At 35.3% G+C, this 19274-nt stretch overlaps 1 protein-coding gene across 4 annotated transcripts; it reads left to right on the forward strand.

Annotated features, from left to right (window-relative positions):
• The first annotated feature begins 1734 nt into the window (after positions 1-1734).
• LOC127214696 (ATP-dependent RNA helicase DDX3Y) lies at positions 1735-18757 on the forward strand. 4 transcript variants are annotated; one of them, XM_051174998.1, is made up of 17 exons: positions 1735-1813; positions 4865-4925; positions 5690-5737; positions 7699-7819; positions 8780-8932; positions 9333-9432; positions 12080-12215; positions 14083-14168; positions 14503-14601; positions 14677-14837; positions 15279-15423; positions 15522-15666; positions 16012-16193; positions 16262-16379; positions 17092-17245; positions 17847-17974; positions 18117-18752. In XM_051174998.1, the coding sequence occupies exons 1-17, from the start codon at positions 1769-1771 to the stop codon at positions 18194-18196; spliced, it is 1962 nt and encodes a 653-aa protein (XP_051030955.1). In that variant the 5' UTR covers positions 1735-1768; the 3' UTR covers positions 18197-18752. The 4 variants fall into 4 exon arrangements, with proteins under 4 accessions (XP_051030955.1, XP_051030953.1, XP_051030956.1 ...); XM_051174996.1 differs by having other exon boundaries at positions 17844-17974; positions 18117-18751; XM_051174997.1 differs by having other exon boundaries at positions 1742-1813; positions 5693-5737; positions 17844-17974; positions 18117-18755.
• The last annotated feature ends 517 nt before the right edge of the window (positions 18758-19274 follow it).

Raw genomic sequence — 19274 nt, forward strand, 5'->3', positions numbered from 1 at the left:
CAGTTGAATGAATAGTTGTTTTGTAGTATTTTGAACTTGAAGAGTTATTTTTCTGAGGGAGTGTTACAATCTTGCATGAGTTTGGTCACAAAGGACTTCTGGCAAACCTAAGGTGCTTGGATTATTGAGTACTGCAAAGGGTATATAATAAGGACTAAAGTAGCAGGGGCCTGTGATGCTTTCCTTTAGAGAAACAGGAATTAGAATATGGACCTTGGTATGAGGAAATACTTGACTGAAAACAATTTTGTGTAACAATAAAAACACACCACATGGGGTACCAGGCTGTAGTGGTGCACACCTGTAATCCCATGGTTTGGGAGGCAGAGGCAAGAAGATCTGTATGAATGTGAGCCCAGATCGGCCTACAGAGTGCGTGAGTTCCAGTTTTCAGTACATCCAGGATAGTTACCCTGTCTCAAAAAAAAAAAAAAAAAAAAAAAAAAAAAAAAAAAAAAAAAACAGCAAACCAAAGAAAAAACATGTATTGCTTGCACTGGTGCTGTTCAAGGTTCAGTTCATCAGAGGCTGGACCTTATTGCTGTCATATAGGCCTCAAAATTTAATTTTAGAGTGACCTCTTTCTTTGACCAACTCATGCAACACAGGGCAAACCAACAAATCCATCCTCAGGAGGTGAAGATAGATGAAGCAGGGCTTCAAAGTCATCATCAACAACATCCTGGCTACAAGAGTCCTATCCTAAGAAAAAGTTGAAAGAGAAGAAGGTTATCCAAGCAATATAAAGTGGTTAAGCAATTCAGGGAATTTTTGAGTGAAATTTATCTCAATCATATTTGACAAATGGTAAAACAAGTTTTAAAAGTGATAATGTAGCCACAGTATATAACTATATTTTCTATTTTGTAGTCACAGAAGCTGCCTAATACTTTAAAACTAGTCAAATAATTTTGCTGCTGGTCCTTTAATCACAAGAATCTTTAGTGAATAAGTGAAGAGCACTGTTTACAATTCCCACGTGTTGTGAGGATAGGAGCTAGGAAAAAAAAAGCATAAATGAGTGTTGAGAGGAGAAAGGTGAGTTGTATATTACTAAGATCATTTCTGTATGATTTTCATTGTTTTATCATCAAAAATATCACTTTAGCTTCCACTTATGGATAGCACTGGGAAATTTAGCTTGGGACAACCGTTTGGACCAGGCTGGTTCTAGCTCATTGCGTGCACTTTGTGTTTCAGAACATTCAAAGGGAATTGCTATGTCTGAGAAATACGCTTAGCAAGTTTCTACTTCCAGTACCTTTTTGATAGCTCTTATGTTGGTGAAGCTTCCCAAAGTTAGGCAAAGGCTATGACAGCGTGGGGCAATTTTAGTAAATTTTGTATTCTCGCATGTGATAAGAAAGAAGGGAGGTATTAGAAGAAAAGTAGAACGGTACGGAAAAGATACATACATGAACTAGGTATACTTAAATTAAGGTGTTTCAACTCAGGAAAGGCTGAATGAATATAGTAAGTTTTTTGTAGTTCAGGTGTACTGAACCATTGGATAGTGGCGGTGTCGGGGTTAGATCCCGCGAGGTTATGACTTAAATGAGATTTAAGAAAGTAGAAATAACACGTGGCGGTAAGAGACTGCTTCCTGATTGTACGGGCTGACGAAACAGTCGTTTGTCATGCGTACTGACGTAACGCCGTCGATAGTTTCGTTGTTCCCTAAGCTGCGTAGTTAAGCATTTGGTTTCAACGGGAGAAGTAATTAAGTTACTTACTGCCTGAGTAGTAGTATTCTCAGTTCTTTTCAGCAATGAGTCATGTGGTGGTGGAAAACACGGTCGGCCTGGATCAGCAAGTGAGTTGAATCGATATAAAGACGTCCCATTTACCCTGGCTGGTATAAATTCATTTGTGGCGTAGTATTTAATGTTTCCAACTCTTTGTGTTCTCTGTATTTGGCTTTTGTCTTCTGATTAAAAAACCTGGAAGGTACGAAATTAAACTGAGAATGGCGTGAGGGAGAAAAGGGCCATGGTAATGAACGTTACAAGTTAGTCCTAACATCGTGCATAATGGCGGCTCTTTTTATCTGCGAACGGGTGTTTGGCAGTGAGTTTAGGGGACCCTATATTTCAGTACATTAATTTCCTTGAAGATTTGTATTCATATTCCGTGGATCTGATACTTGCTTTTGTGAATTAATGTATGAAAGTTGATGTAAGTATTGATGCCGCGTTCTTTGCTTAGAGAATTGCGGCCGTTAATGGTGGAAATGGCGGCGAGTCTTTATACCGTCCGTAGGCTACGCCGCCGCGATGCTGTAATGTTCGGTCTAACTACTGGAGAGGGTTCCTATTTTGACGTATCTGATAGTGTTATTATTCCGCGACAGTCGCGTTGACCTCTTTCTCGCGGATCGATGTGTAGGCAGAATGTGTTTGCGGAGTTTTGTGACGCAGGAAGCCCCAAAAGGAGATTTAAAAAAAAAAAAAAAAAAAAAAAAAAAAATGGCTGCGGTGTACTTCTCTTGACAAATAATGAAGGTTGGATTTTTGTAGAGGGATGTTACAATTTAGGCTTGTGGCTTCTTTTCAGTCACTGAGTATAGATAGCCAGCTAATGGAGACCAATAGGTCATTTTTTTTTTGTTTATTTGTTTGTTTTTCTCTTGAAACCGGTAAATCCCAAAGTCAGATAACAAACTACTGAAATATTCCGATGTCGTTGTTAGGAAGAGAACAAAATGTGTTAGATAAAGCCAACCTGTGATCGTCATTTATTTTGATATGTCCAAAACCAGACACAAAATTGTGTTGAGTGTCAAGAAGTCTCCTTGGATTTCAACTACAGGATTTGTATCTCATACATAGAGCATCTATTACGTTACTTAAGCAATTTAAGCTACTAAAACCGAACACTCTTCCACCTCAAAAAAAAAAAAAAAAAAAAGGTTCTTAACCTTTCTCTACTGGAGATTATATACCCTAGTATATTATGATTGAACGACTGCTTTTCTATTAAGCTTTAGCCCCAGTACCCAGTACAGTTGTTACCTTTAACTTGGAACCAGTCCCACAATAACTCCATAGTGTTCAACCAAAGCCTGTGAATAATAGGAATTGAAACAGATGACATTAATTTACTCATTTTCAACGGAGGCAACACGGGAAGCTTATCTTTTCCAAAATTGTCTTTGGTAATGAGTACAAGATGTACTACAAAGAAAATAACCTTTTTCTACAGAAGGTTACTGATAAAAAGGTAACATATATATTCCTTATTAGCTTAGAAAACAAAGACCTATAACTTAATGTATGCCTTCATGTTACACCTGAACAGCATTAAGTATTAAATAAAAAAATAGTTCCAACAGTATTATCTGGTGTGTGCTAAAATTTCTTATTTTTAGCAATTTATCCCAAATAGAAATAGCTCCTCTGAGACATAAAGGAATTAAGGGATCTTAATGCTTGCATTTGAAATTTGTTTTCCTTAGGCATAAAGCCTAAGCATTTAGGTATGTCTGATGTTTTAATGATTAATTTTTTTATTATTATTTGTATGAGTGCTTGATCCCTTTATATGTATGAGTGCTTGTATATGCATCAGCTGTGTGCATGTTGATCCTTTAATCCATGAAGAGATTGTTACATATCCTGGAAGTGAAATTAAAGAGATGTTGAGCCAGATATGATGAATGGAATCTGAGTTGTCTGCAAGAGCAGCAAGTGTCCTTAACTGCTTAATTATGTCTTTAGTCCCTCTCTGTCACTAAATTTTGAGTTACTGAGAAAAGAAGATGCTATTTTATTATTCAAGGTCAGTGTATATATTGCATTCCACACAATGGGCAGGTATGAAGCTCAGGAGAAAACTTTGTGAAGTCCATTTTTGTTTTTCTTTATGTGTAACTAAAGGTCAAATATTTTTAGGCTAGTCGTTATCTATTGAATCATCTGTCCAGCTGAAGATAGATTTTTTTTTTTTTTTTTTTAGTTTAAGAGCCTATCCCATGCTCTGTGAACTCTTTGTAGAGTTACTGTTTATGTCAGATTCTGACACTTGTATATCAGGTTCAAAATACTCGTCACCTTTGGGGTATATAGGTACTTTGTTGTGTACATCCCCATCACCTAACAAGGTTTTTCTAGTTTAAAATTATTTTATTTGTGTGGCTGCTTGCTGGTGTGTATGTGCTGCCAGTGTCCTGGGGAACTATAATAGGTGTTTGAATCACCCAAGAACTGAGTTGCAATCAACTGTAAGCAGCCAGCCATATGAGTTTTGGAAATGGAACCAGACAACCTCTGGAGGAATAGTTGAACCATCTGTCCAGTCTAAAAAACAAACAAACAAACAAACAAAAACATAAATCCAGTTGGTGGTGGAGCACACCTTTAATCCCAGCAGATTCAGTCTGGGAAGTCAGATCTCTGATTTATGGGCAGCCTGGTCTATAGAGAGAGTTCCAGTACAGCTAAGGCTACAAATACAAATACATAGAGAAACCTTGTCTTGAAACAATCAATCTGGGTCTGGGTCTTTAAGTACAGGAATCACTGAGGTCCAGCTCCCTAAAAGTACTTTTCTTTTTTTTTTTCTTTTTCTTTCTTTCTTTCTTTTTTGTTTGTTTGTTTTTGTTTTTGTTTTCTCTGTATTGTTTTGGAATCTGTCCTGGAACTGGCTTTGTAGAACAGGCTGGTCTCCAATTCACAGAGATCTGCCTGCCTCTGCCTCCTGAGTACTGCAACTAAAGGTGTGCTCTACCACTGCCCAGCTCCTAAAAAAGTCTTTAAGTCTTTCAAAGTATTTAGTAAATGTTAAAGTGTAAGTCTTGGAGTTTTAAATGTTTGTTTACTTGTGAAATCTGCTTTTTGTTAATTTGTGAACCATATTTATTTTCCAGTTTGCTGGTCTTGACCTGAACTCTTCAAATAATCAGAGTGGAGGAGGAAGTACTGAGAGTAGTAAGTAAAAAATTTTTCTGTGTTCCTACTATTATTTACCTTAATTTTTGAATTTTCTGTTTCAACACATATGGGAGATATAAAATTAACATGCATATCCATATAATATGGGGGATAAATTACTCCTGAGTAGTTGTACAGAATTGCTATATTACAAAGAAAATCAGCCCTGAACAGCTTGTATAGTTTCCTGACCAAAGTTATATTTTGTGCAATTAAACATATTTCACAGAAACAGAAATTTCATAATGATTGTTTGGACAAAAAGGAAGATTTGTGATATAAAATTTGGTTATTGTTACTTTGACACAGGCCACGTCTGCTTTTTCTGCACTTCCAGTTACAGGGTATATGACGCCCTTTTATAAACTTTTTTTCCAGGAAAATACATAGTATACATACATACATGTAGGCAAAACAGACATAAAATAAATTAAAGGATTGCATATCCTAGTAGTTTTGTAATATGCAGCATACATTTACGCATAAAGTTTGTTCACTCTAATAGTAATCTGAAATATTTTTTAGAAAAGGAAGTTAAAAGGGAAGAAGAGGTTATATAAAACATTGAGATTTTGAGTTAATTTATAAAGCTTCAAATTGAAACACTATTCAAATCAACTCCATTTTTTGTATATTTTTTAATATGTGACATTAATTTTAGTTGTGGGGGGGGAAGCATGATTTCTGGTCTGTGACAGCTTGGTAAAAATTACTTCCTGGAAAAATATCACAGTGTTTCAATTTTACATATTCTCTTCTAGAAGGGCGCTATATACCTCCTCATTTAAGGAATAGAGACACATCTAAAGGTATGTTGCAGCAGATTTGTATATCTAACTTTTGCTTTTTAGAAGTTCTATTTTAGCTGGGTGGTGATTCTACACACCTTTAATCCCAACACTTCCTCTTTGTATCTTCTATATACTATATACTTTATACCTTGAGAAAGCTTGAGTGGTGGGCATTTCCTTGCTTAGTCTGGCAATATGGATAAAGACATTAGAGTTAGAATCTAATTAGGTCTTAGATTATATAGTTTACCTTTTAAATATATTAATAACTGACAACATATCTTCCAATTGAAAAAAGTATTTAGAATTCTGCCTGTTGTAAGAATTCCATATGTGTATATAACTTCTATATAGAAAAATTTTGAGGAACTGGAGAGATGGGTCATTGGATAAGAACCTGGATCCAAGGCCCAGGACTAAAATGGTGGCTCACAACTGTCTCCACTTGTACTTCCAAAGGATCTGATACCCTTTTATGAACTCTTTTCTAGGTACACACCTGGAACACACACACACATAGGCAAAATGTTCATAGATGTAAAATAAGTGAATTAATTCATCCCATATCCTAGTAGTTTTATAATATTGCAGCATAGATTTAAATATTTTTATGGTGATACTCTGAAAACTTTATTCACTCAAATAGTAATCAGAAATACTTTTAATAAAAGGAAGCCAGAAGGCAAGAAGATAACAGAAAGGGCTGAGGAATAAAATACTGAGACATGCATACATATGGTAGTGTTTATGTCTTTTTTTTTTCTTTCTCCTAATGACTTTCACTGTGAAATATACTGAGTGTTATTTATGTAAACTTGAAATTGTATCTCAGAAGTGCCTTAGAAGAAGTGACAGTATTTGAGGAGTTTTTTAAAGGAAATCTTTAGCCTCCTGTTTTTGTAGTTAGGGTGTGTGCATGTATATATATATATATATATATATATATATATATATATATATATATATTGTCATGTGTTTAAAGACTTTTTCTTATGTGGGCATGCAAATTTAATAAGCTATGAGTTTAGAATTCTTGCAGGAAGGTAAATAACATAGTTTCCAAACATCAAACAATAATGTAGACATTAAGTATTACATACTTAAAACAACTTGAACAGTATTTGTCAACTAATTATGTATATTTGTGAGAGATAACAGCACAGAATGTCACTATATTGTTAACTATAAGAATGTCACTGTATTGTTAACAATACTGGAACCAAATTTGCAATGATCCTCCTGCCTCTACGTCCCAGATCTTGAGAAGTTATAAATTTTTTACTTCATGTGTTTTTATATCTAAGAATTGAACCTAGAGTTTTATGAATGCTAGACCGAAATCTTACATAGGTAGCCAAACTAACCCACAGTTATTTGTGTTATTATACATACTAACAAAGTAAATTCAACCTATAGTGATACTAGTATGATGATAGCATTATTTAAAAGTTATTCATTTCTCTTAGCTCCTGTTTTTCTTCTGTGTAATGCTATTGCTCTTTGAAGCAAAGCTCTTTGAAGAGCCTTGATCATTCTAGGCAAAACCTGAACTTAAAACCTCAAGAAAATCTGTGACAGACAGTACTTATCAAGATTGAACCCAGGGTTTTGTTCACACTTACTGCAAAAGCACTCTACTACTGAGATACATCTATACCTCCTTTTTTGCTTTTAGACAGGGTCTTACTATGTATCTTTAGAGTGGCTTTAATATTGGTTTCTCAAGTGGTAGGTAAGTGATAAAACATATGGTTCCACACTTGGCCAGAACATTATCAAAGTACAAATCACTTTTTACTTACTATGATTTGTAATTGCTTCAGTATTAAAAAGTGTTGAAATTCTGTTTGTGGATGTGCACTAACTGTATCATTGTGCTAGAATCAGTTATGTTAGATGTCTATGGCCATGAAGAGTACATTATTTTGGAAGAGACTCATTTGTTTACTGGTTTTGTTTTTGGTTCATTTACCTTGAAGGAGTCTGTGATAAGGACAGTTCAGGGTGGAGTTCTAAAGATAAAGATGCCTATAGCAGTTTTGTATCCCGTGATTCCAGAGGAAAGCCCAGTTATTTCAGTGATCGTGGATCCAGGGGAAGGTAAATTCTTCACTGATTTATATAATATGATGGTTAAGAGAATTATTTTTTCTGTTTTTTTGTTTGTATTTTTTGACACAGGATTTCTCACAGTCCTGTCCTGGAACTTGTTCTGTAGACCAGGCTGGCTTCAAACTCAGATCTGCTTACCTCTGTCTGCTGAGTGCTGGAATTAAAGGAGTGAACTACCACTACCCAGTAATGCTTAAGAACTGTAGTGGTTATGAATGTAAAATAATCTTATTTTGGGCTAGGTGGTTGTGTGTACACACATTTAATCCCAGCATTTGGGAGACAGAGGGAAGCCAATCTCTGTGGGCTTGAGGCCAGCATGCTCTACAAAGCTGCACAGAGAAATACTGTCTCAAAAAAAAAAAAAAAAAGAATCTTGTCAGGGTCAGGATTCTCTGTGGCCTGTTGGAACTGAACTGAGAATGAATCAATCTCTGTGTCTACCTTACATCTGACTATCTGAGAATTTATTAGAGTAGCTTGTGGATTTGGTCTGGCTAGTCCTACAATGATTATCTCCCAACAGAAAGTTTCCAAAAATTTCACTTCATGACACTGTCAGAATCTTGCAGAAGTACGCTCTTAATACAGTAAATACAATGAGGCAAGGGAAATAAGGCAAAGACCAAAAACTTACTTCCTGATGCCGTAACAAGATGTGGCCCAGGAAAAAAGGTGGTATTCATACCTCAAATGAGTCATTTATCTTAAAATCCATCACAGATGTGCCCAGCAGGTTGACCTTTTAGCATCGTGGAGCATATCTTTAATTCCAACATTTGGGAGGCAGAGGTAGATGGGTGTATAAATCAGGGCCATTGTGCAGTATGTATAGATGAGGATTAAATTGTTGATATACTTGTTGGGGAATTGTATTCAGTTCACCTAATACTCTAGAAGAATAATGCTTTTATATTAGTAACATAATCTGAGTATTCTCCTGTTCAGGTTTGATGATCATGGTCGAAGTGACTATGATACTCTTGGCAATCGTGACCGAACTGGATTTGGCAAATTTGAAAGAAGTCATGGTCATTGGGGTGACAGAACAGATGAAGATGATTGGTCAAAACCACTTCCACCAAGTGAACGCTTAGAGCAGTAAGTTTTTAAAATGTTAAATATTTCATTTGGACATGGAGTGCACAAACAGGACTTTCTGTGATATCACTCTCAAAATAAAAAACAATTAAAATATTTAATGGGGGGTGGAAAGATGGCCCAGAGGTTAAAGCATCCACCTCACAACTGTCTATATCTTCAACTCCGGCGTATCCAATGCCTCAAGGTTCAGGCCTTTGAGTCATGTGTATATGCCTACACAGAAACACACATCCATACCCAGAATGAAAGATAAAAATCTTAGAAACAATTAGATTAGTTAATTATGCTCTGTATTGACACCTACAGTTTTAATTCTAACACTATTGTTTCAATAAATGTTTTAATTTTTGTGAAGTGTATTTCCTCCAATTAATATTTAATGATTCTCTGATTTCAGAGAACTTTTTTCTGGAGGAAACACTGGGATTAACTTCGAAAAATATGATGATATTCCAGTAGAAGCAACTGGGAATAACTGTCCTCCTCACATTGAAAATGTAAGTTTTCTTGTTTCACTATTAATTTTATATTTGCTTGTAGTATGGAATTATCACAACACATGCATATAGAGACCAGAGGACACCTGTGGGAGTAGCTTCCCAAACTTGGATGGCAGCAAGTACTTTTACCTGTAATCCTTATTTGAGTTTTGTTTATTTAGGAGATAGTTTAGTTTCTTGCCTTTCTTCCCTCTGAACCCTCAGTTTGAACTGCTTCAAATTCTAAGCCTCTTTTTTTCATTGTTATTGAATATATATGTTATTGCATGTGTGTGTGTGCGTGTGTGTATTACATGTTGAGTCCATATAGTTACTTATGTATTAAGTTTTCCCAGCTGACTGTTTCCCACCTTTCCTACTCCCATGTTTGTCAGCTGCTTATTTTTGAGGAATTTCCTGTGTGGTTCTGCAGCTGCCCTGGAGCCCCCAAATAAACAAAAGATTTATATTAACTGTAATTCTGTTGGCTGTTGTCTAGGGCTTCTTATTGGCTACCTCTGTCTTAATTTCTATTTATCTGTGAATTTTCATGTGGTCTTATCTTATTGGAGAAGGTAGGCCCTCTGCCTGTCTCTCCCAGAATCTTCCTTGTCTCCTTTTCCTACCTATCCTGCCTCACTGGCAAAATAGTGTTTTACTCATTAACCAGTAAGAGAAACATGTGTACAGAAGACATTCCCCCTCACCCTATAGTTCTTGTATAGAGTTTTGGGCTTTTTTGAATCCAACTTGGTATGGTATATTAGTGTCATTGTTGAGTTCCTATTTAGGCAGTCATGTTGTTGAGACTTGTATTCTAGCTTCTGACATTCCTAGGATTCATACTTTCATGTTAAACTTCAGGATCCTCTGGATCTTAGATGTTTATGCACCCTCTTTGGCAATGCTTCCTCAGCTGTGAGTACCTGAGTGTGTTGTAGATGTGTCCATTGGGACTGGGCTCCACAACACCACTTTTTGATTAGTTTTAGTTTTCTGTTTTAAAAAGAAGTTTCCTTGGTGACAGATAAACTATAATTATCTTGAGGATATAAGGATGTTTCTAGATTGACTGTTGTTAGGTATTCATGTAGTAATTTAAGTATTAAAGTAGTAGTTTTAGATTCTCCAATAAACATGATTTCTCTAGGACTGAGTAGTCAAATAAAATTTCAGTACAAGGCATGGCTTCCCTCTTGTTAAGTTTTAAATGTAATTACAGAATCAAGTGCAGGGTTATTCTGCCACCATAGTAATTGATGTGTTTCAGCTGGGTAGGAATATTGTTTACTGCCTTCTTTAGTAAGCTGCTGGCACCCTTTCATACTATGAAAACTATTCCTCAGGAATAAGGCATTTATTTAGGTCACATCTAACTCAGGGTTCTCTATGCCTTGTGTAGGAAGTACATGGTGCCTTCAGCAATAGGGACCTTATCTTCTGCCTCTGGCAGTAACCAAGGGCAACAGCAACAGGCTGTGGTTTTGGGGAGTCTCTTGGACAGCTCTGGCCAACAACTCTTAAGAGACTTCTCATGTCTGGTTATTGTGGTTTTGCGTCTTGTTTTTTGTTGTTTTGTTTGTTTGTTTGTTTGTTTTGTAGAACAGAAAAAGAAAAAAATCATGGCAAGTTTTTGTTAGGTGATCTTTGTCTCTTGGAGGGAGACAGCCCAAATGAGAAGAGTTAATTAAAACAATTATGTAAATTTATACACTGAATTAGGTGATTTTATAGTATTATTTCTTGTAAATTGTTAATAAGTTATCTTGTGGCTTTTTTAGACATTCATATTGTTATTCATATTGTTATATTTCCTTCTCTTCTGTATTTAATCCCTGCTTCCTTTCCTAAGGAGCCCAATTTTTCCCCACTTTTACATTCAGATTATTTGTATTCTGCTATATCATTTTTTTGTTTGTTTGGTTGGTTATTTTTTGTTTTTGTTTTATTTTAAAGTCAGGGTCTCACTTGGCTGTCCTGGAACACACCAAAACCATCTTGCCTCTGATGCCCAAATGTTGGGATTTGAGGCATATACCAAATGCCTGGCAGCTTTTTTGTAAATATAAGTGTTTTACCCATGTATGTTATCTATACCATGTGTGTGCCTGGTGCTTTTTTGTATATATGTTTTACCCGTGTATGTTATCTATACCATGTGTGTGCCTGGTGCTAGTGGCAAGCAGAAGAGGGCATTTGATCACAGCCAGCCAGTTCTTAATTGCTGAACCATTTCTCCAGGACATTTGTCTGACTCTTAGCTAACTATTTCCTGGAGGTGGAAGCATGACCCTTTAATCCCAGCACTTGTGAGGCAAGAGGAAGGCAGAACTCTGAGTTTCAGGCCAGCCTGGCAGAATGAGTTACATGACAACCTCCTAAACCTACAGAGAAACCCTGTCTCAAAAAACAAAGCAAAACAGGCAAACCAAACAAAAATACCCTCTTATTCAGTAATGCTTCACATTTCATTGTGAATAATAGTCACATAGGAAATATATCACACATCAAGAGACATATTTTCTTTTACTGAGGAAGTCTGTTTTCTTAGATGCATACCATGAATTAAGAATCAAAACAACTCTAAACTGGACATTTATAGTATTTGTTTTATTTGTGTGGCAAATAACTGATTTGTGATTTTATGCTGTATTTGGTTTGACAGTTCAGTGATGTTGAGATGGGAGAAATTATCATGGGGAACATTGAACTAACTCGTTACACTCGTCCTACTCCAGTGCAAAAACATGCTATTCCTATTATTAAAGAAAAAAGAGACTTAATGGCTTGTGCTCAAACAGGTAAGATTATTTTGTAAAGAACAAAAGACTTCATTTTGGGATTCTTATAAAAGTGTTAAGTCTTATATGAAAGTTTGAGAAATAAAAATACCTGGGAACTATAAATTTTTGTGTCTTAGCCACTTTTCTTGCTGTGAAGAGACACCAGGACCACAGAAACTCATATAAGAAAGCATTTAATTGTGAGCTTGCTTACAGTGTGAAGTTTTTAGTTTATTACATAGCAGTAACCATATGGCAGGTATGAAAGCATAATGCATGAAAAGTAATTAAGACCTTCTACATCTTCTTATACAAGCAGAGAGAAATGACCTGGCTTTTGAAACCTTAAAGCCCTTCTCCAGTGACGCACATCTTTCAACACATCACATCCTAATCCTTCTAATTCTTTGAATTAGAATCCATGGTGATTTAAGGATTCACTGTGTAAGCCTATGGTTGCCATTCTTACTCCAACTACCTCAAATTTTTATTGGTGAATTTTTAGAGTATCTTTAGGAATCTGTATCTAGGTGTCAACTTGTTAATGCTGTATCAGAAAAGAGCAAAATCTTATAGTAGAAGTAAAATTAGCAATTTAAAGGGAAATATGTGTGAATTACTCAGTTTAAAAAGGCATCTCATTCTTCTTGGGGATTGAGGAAGCATATTGTGTGTTGTCCCATATCAGAAAATGATAGCACATGTAATAAGTTTAAAAAATTTGTGTGCATGTATTTAACTATGTATTAATATATATGCCGTTACCTAGCTTTATGTATGTATGTGTATATATATATGTATGTGTGTGTGTGTGTGTGTATGTATGTATGTATGTATGTATGTATGTATGTATCTATCTATCTATCTATCTATCTATCTATCTATCTATCTAATCTAGAGTTTGTTTTCTGAGACAGGGTAATTGTCTTGTTTGTCCTGGAACTTGCTCTGTAGACCAGTTTGATCTCAGAGATCAACCTGTCTACCTCTCATTAAAAGCTGGGATTAGAAGCATGCACCGCTACTGCCTGGCTGTGGATTTGTTTGTTTGTTTGTTTGTTTGTTTTATAATTAATTAATTTATTGGTTTTTCAAGACTGGGGTTTTCAGTTGTAGAGCCTGTCCTGGAACTCAGTCTAGACTGGGCTGCCTCCAACTCACAGAAATCCACCTGCCTCAACCTCCAGAGTGCTGGTATTAAAGTAGTGCATCACCACCACCTAGTTGAAGTGTGTGTGTGCCCATGCACATGTGCGTTTGTGTGTGATTATATATTAATACATATTTATTAAATAAAATTGCATCATATTTAACTGTAGTTAACAAATAAGCCTTAATATTTTTTTAAATTAATAATTATTTCGTTTAGGACTGGAATCTTTAAAATAAAGTTTTGCTGGTGATGTTTTCCTTTAATTCCAATAGATGGGTTTCCATGAATTGAAGGCCAGCCTGGCTTGGTGTACATAATGAGTTCCAGGACAGCTAGGACTATATACAAAAAAACCATCCCTCCCCATCTCTCCCCAAAAGAATGGTTGCTTCATTCAGATAACTGTGTGTGTGGCTTTGGCTGCGTAGGTAACCAGAAATTGGAAAATAAGACAAATTTCCATTAAAATTGTTGTTTTTGTTATTTGAAACTTCTTATTATGTCTACAGGGGCTGACCTTATTTATAAAGATCTGCTAGCCTTAGAGTGTTTGTCTTGATTCTCTTGTCTTTACATAGTCCTGTGTGGTGTCAGACTCACCGTGAATGAGAATGACCTCAAACTTCTATTCTGACTCTTCTACTTGCTGAGATTACAAACATGAAGCAGTATTCCTACTACTTTAGCAATTCTTAAATTTTCAGAATTATTAATTCATTGCTTTCTAAATAGGATCTGGGAAAACTGCTGCATTCCTACTACCCATTCTCAGTCAGATTTATACAGATGGTCCAGGAGAGGCTTTGAAGGCTATGAAGGTAACAGTATCTAAATTTTTGTTGTTTGAGTAATTTCTACTATATACGTCTGTGAACAATGTCCATGTAGTGCCCTCAGAAGGCAAAAGAAGTCATTGGATTAGAATTGGAAATATTTGTAAGAAAAAATTTAATTTGAAGTAAATTCTTAAATTATAAGTGGCACTGGGGATTTAAAAATATTGGCTCAGTGTTTCAGAGTATTGGCTTGCTCCTCATATTACTTTTATGTTACACATAAACATTCATATTCAGAAAATTTTAACAATAACAACATCAAAAAAAAAGTTTAAGATTTTGGATCATGAACTCTAAAATTACACTTAACTCTTAGGAAAATGGAAGATATGGTCGCCGCAAACAGTATCCAATCTCCTTGGTATTAGCTCCAACAAGAGAATTGGCTGTACAGATCTATGAGGAAGCCAGAAAGGTAAGCATAGCTTTTCGTGATTTAGACTTTTTCTTAATTTCAGTGTTTCTCTGACTAATAATTTTTTGCATATAGTTTTCATACCGGTCTAGAGTCCGTCCTTGTGTAGTATATGGTGGTGCTGATACTGTTCAGCAGATTCGGGACTTAGAACGTGGATGCCACTTGTTAGTTGCCACTCCAGGACGTTTGGTGGATATGATGGAAAGAGGAAAAATTGGATTAGACTTCTGCAAGTATGTTGATTTTGATAAAATAAATAAGGCTCCTATGTATGACTATAAATTCTTACATGTATATGTTCCAGTATAGTGATCATACTGATTTATTATGTAAGATTTGGCTAAAACCCTAAGTAGTTCTGTAGCCTAAGTATTATCTCAGTTCTAGGATAATAGATGTGTGTTACAATTCTATACTTGTCATAGTTTCAATGATTTTTTTGTATGCCCCTTTTCAAAATTACAAGATTGAAAAGAGAAATTGACTTTCTTTTCTCTCTTTCCTTTTCTTTCCCTTAATTTTTTTCCCTTTTGATTGAAGTTCATTTTAACAATGATTAATATTTAAAGGAACTATGTTTAAGATCTGAGATGTTATATTAATTATGAGAGCAATTTACTCAATAGTTTAATATAAAGTGGCTATCTCAACATCACTAAATTTTTCATTAATAGATACTTAGTGTTGGATGAAGCTGATAGGATGTTGGATATGGGATTTGAACCTCAGATACGTCGAATAGTTGAACAGGACACTATGCCACCAAAAGGTGTTCGTCACACTATGATGTTTAGTGCTACTTTTCCTAAGGAGATACAGGTACTGTTTGTTAGAATTTCATTTTTAAATAAATAAATTATGGTGATTTATATATTAAGTGAATTAAGTTCAGAACTTACTTTTCTTTTCATTTTCAGATGCTTGCTCGTGACTTTTTAGATGAATATATCTTTCTGGCTGTAGGCAGGGTAGGCTCTACTTCTGAGAATATCACACAAAAAGTAGTTTGGGTCGAAGAGCTTGACAAACGGTCATTTTTACTTGATCTCTTAAGTGCAACAGGTAAAATTATGATTAATACTCTATTTAATAATGAAAAGGTCTAGGTTTGTGCCCCTTGGTTTTCTGTATTTACTTTGTAGTCCCACTTTTTCCATTTGTTTTTGTGTGGGTATCTTCCTCTTTATTTTCTGGGGCATTCTGTGACTGAACCTGAAGCTTACAAATTCAGCTACATTATGCAGCTGAGGATCCTCCTGTCCTGTGTGTGTTTGCTTTGTACAATATGTGGGGTCCATACTGTCCTTTCACCAATATTCCCCAAACCATCAAGCCTGTTAAATTTTAAAATAACCATCAATATCAAATTACTCTTAATTTTACAAAAACATCCTTCTTATTTTTCAGGGAAGGATTCACTGACTTTAGTATTTGTGGAGACTAAAAAAGGTGCAGATTCCCTGGAGAATTTCTTATTTCAAGAAGGATATGCCTGTACCAGTATTCATGGAGACAGATCACAGAAAGATCGAGAGGAGGCCCTTCACCAGTTCCGCTCAGGGAGAAGGCCAATTCTAGTGGCTACAGCTGTGTGTATATTTTATTTTTTCTTTTTCGGTCTGAATGTTGCTTTATTTTAATAAATGCTATTTTTTAGGTAGCAGCACGAGGTCTAGATATTTCAAATGTGAAACATGTTATCAATTTTGATTTGCCAAGTGATATTGAAGAATATGTACATCGTATTGGACGCACAGGACGTGTAGGAAACCTTGGTAAAATGTTTTGTTTTTTCCTATTAAAGATAGGGCCTCAAGCCCTTTATCACTGAGTCCTTATTACATTTTTAACCCCCTTTAGATTTATTGGTTTGTATCCTTGTGCATGTCACAGTACATTTGAAAATATGAAGGGACACTTTATTGGAAATATAGTTCTGTTATATGGATTCTAGAGATTGAATTCACAACATTAAGTTTGGAGTGATTTCATTGATCTTTTTTCTTAAAGTACATATAGTAACAAAAGTCTTAAAATAAGGGTGGGTTTGTATTGTTTGTGTTTTTGAGACATGATTTTCCTCTTTCCCTCAGCTTTAAACTATAGCAGTCTTTGTAGTGCAGGGTCTGATAGTGCTTGAAAAACAGAGAGGCAAGAGATTCTTGGTTAAAGAAGAAACTTGAAGCTGGCTGTAACGGCACACAATTTTAATTCCAACAGTCATGATTCAAAAGGCAGGTGGATCTCTGTGCATTTGAGGCCACCCTAGTCTACATAATGACTACCAATCAGGACTATGAAAAAAAGACTCCATCTTAAAAACAATACAGAGAGAGAAAGAAACTGGATATTAACCAACAAACTTTTTTCACCCTTTTAGTTATGTTGCAAAATACCATTTTTCTTAACTGTGAAAAAGAGAATAGTGAACATTATGAAACCTAGGCCCTTATGTTCCTTTTTTTTTTTTTTTTTTCAACTTTTTAGGACTTGCCACGTCTTTTTTCAATGAGAGGAATTTCAACATCACAAAAGATTTGTTAGACCTCCTTGTTGAGGCTAAACAAGAAGTGCCATCTTGGTTGGAAAGTATGGCTTATGAACACCACTACAAGGGTAGCAGTCGAGGACGTTCTAAAAGGTAAGCATTGTTTGTATTTCTTTTATTACTATTTGTTTAGAGCTAAGTTAAGTTAGCAAATTTTAAAATGGTTAGAGGTTTTTAATATGTATGAATGAATATAGGTATGATGCTGTGTCTCTCATGGACTCAGAGAACAACTTTTATGGATTCCAGGAATCAAACTCCAGTTTATAGGCTGTTCTCACCAAACTCTATAAAGTTTTTAACTAAATAAGGAATAATTAGCAAAGGTTACAGAGCAGCTGGGCAGAGGTGGGCCACACCTTTAATCCCAGCACTAGAGAGGTGGCTCTCTGTGAGTTTGAGGCCAGCCTGGTCTACAAGAGCTAGTTCCAGGACAGGCTCAAATCAGGGAGAAATCCTGTCTCAAATAAACCAACAAGAAAGAAAAAGGAAAAAAAAAAAAAAAAAAAAAAAAAAAAGAAAAGAAAAGAAAAGAAAAAAGAACAAAAGAAAAGGTTAAGTGATAAGTATTTTGTAGAAATAGTTAAAACAGGACAACAATGGAAAGTAAGCTTATCAAATAAAATGGGAAGTTTGAGTATGGATTGACATTTTAATTGGATATCATACATACTGTTTTTCCTTATAATAGTAGATTCAGTGGAGGATTTGGTGCCAGAGACTATCGACAGTACAGTGGCTCTGCAAATTCTGGGTTTAATAACAATCGTGCCAGTAATAGCCGAAACAGTGGAAATAGCCACAACAGAGGATTTGGTGGAGGTAATGTTAATTTTTTTCTTTTATAAGAGTTTGTTTGTTTGTTTCTTGCCCTTAACTGGTCTTTTCAAAATAATTTTGAGACCCCACACAAAATATGGAATAATTGTAATAACAGATGAATTAATTTTTCTTTCCTTAATAGGTGGCTATGGAAATTTCTACAATAATGATGGATATGGAGGAAATTATAACTCCCAGACTGTTGACTGGTGGGGCAATTGAATTTGTGCCTATCATCTTTTCATGTAGTTAATTTGGAAACCACATGTATCGTAGCCAGACTGTATTGTGTAGCTTCAAGAACTTGCAGTACATTACCAGCTGTGATTCTTCTAAAAATTCACTGGGGGCTCAGAGTCATAAGACATGAAAGCAGCAATCTGTAGCCCTGTTCAAAAGGTGATGTGAAGACTTATTGTAGCTTGGATTTACTCCTTTCCTCTTGGTTTGTCCCTAAACAGCTCTTAAAATTTGTGACTGAGGAAAACTTATTAATGTTCAGTGACTTTTAACTTTAAGCAACTTATTTGTTGTCCTATTTGCTCAGTGACCTTCAGGATACCATTATTTTGACAAAATAAATTCATTGAAGTTGGGCTACAACCAAACCTTGGCACACAAGTTTGAGACAACATAAACAAGCATTAATCAGTTTATTGCTAAATGTGATGGAGACATTAAGCAATAGACATTAAGCAATAGCCTGAATAAGAAAATTTGATGTATGCAGACTTGGTGGTAGAAATGTTTTACTTATTTATTTTTTTTCAGGTTTGTAATATGGCAGACAGTACAAAGCTAGAGTTCTGAATTGCTCACTCTATCCTTGATTGGCAATTATAACCTTAAACTCTTTTTAAAATGGAATATATGAATATAAACTTAATGTTTTTGAAAGCACTCAATACAGATAACTACAGTGATTCCTTTTAATGTTTTAAGTAATTTATGATGGCATACTCCTATAGAAAAAGTTTAAACATGTAATGAAGAATTTGATATATAAGTTTGTATTTATGCCTGACATAAGAATGGCTGACCATGGCAGGACCAGTCCTCATTACAGCTTTAATGTATGCTAGTGTTGATGTTTTTTGGTCAAGAGAGTATGAACAGAAAGAATTATGAAGCAACAGGCTTTATTTTCACATTTCACATTTTTCTGTTACAGCTATGTTGAAATGTAAAAATGACTTACATTTGTAGACTTTGTAAATTTAAGAATGACAAATTAAAATCCTTGAATCTCACAGGTTGGATATATGTACTGATTATACCTGGTGGTCAGTACAACAGTAGT

Source organism: Phodopus roborovskii, unplaced genomic scaffold (assembly GCF_943737965.1).
Source record: "Phodopus roborovskii unplaced genomic scaffold, PHOROB, whole genome shotgun sequence".
NCBI classification, from domain to species: Eukaryota; Metazoa; Chordata; class Mammalia; order Rodentia; family Cricetidae; genus Phodopus; species Phodopus roborovskii.

Excerpts from the sequence above, each read along its gene's own strand:
- LOC127214696 (XM_051174996.1), top strand. The coding sequence starts at position 1,769 with ATGAGTCATGTGGTGGTGGAAAACACGGTCGGCCTGGATCAGCAA. Across the intron at positions 8,933-9,332 it reads CCAAGTGAACGCTTAGAGCA|AGAACTTTTTTCTGGAGGAA; the intron begins GTAAGTTTTTAA and ends CTCTGATTTCAG. Across the intron at positions 14,838-15,278 it reads ATTGGATTAGACTTCTGCAA|ATACTTAGTGTTGGATGAAG; the intron begins GTATGTTGATTT and ends TTTCATTAATAG.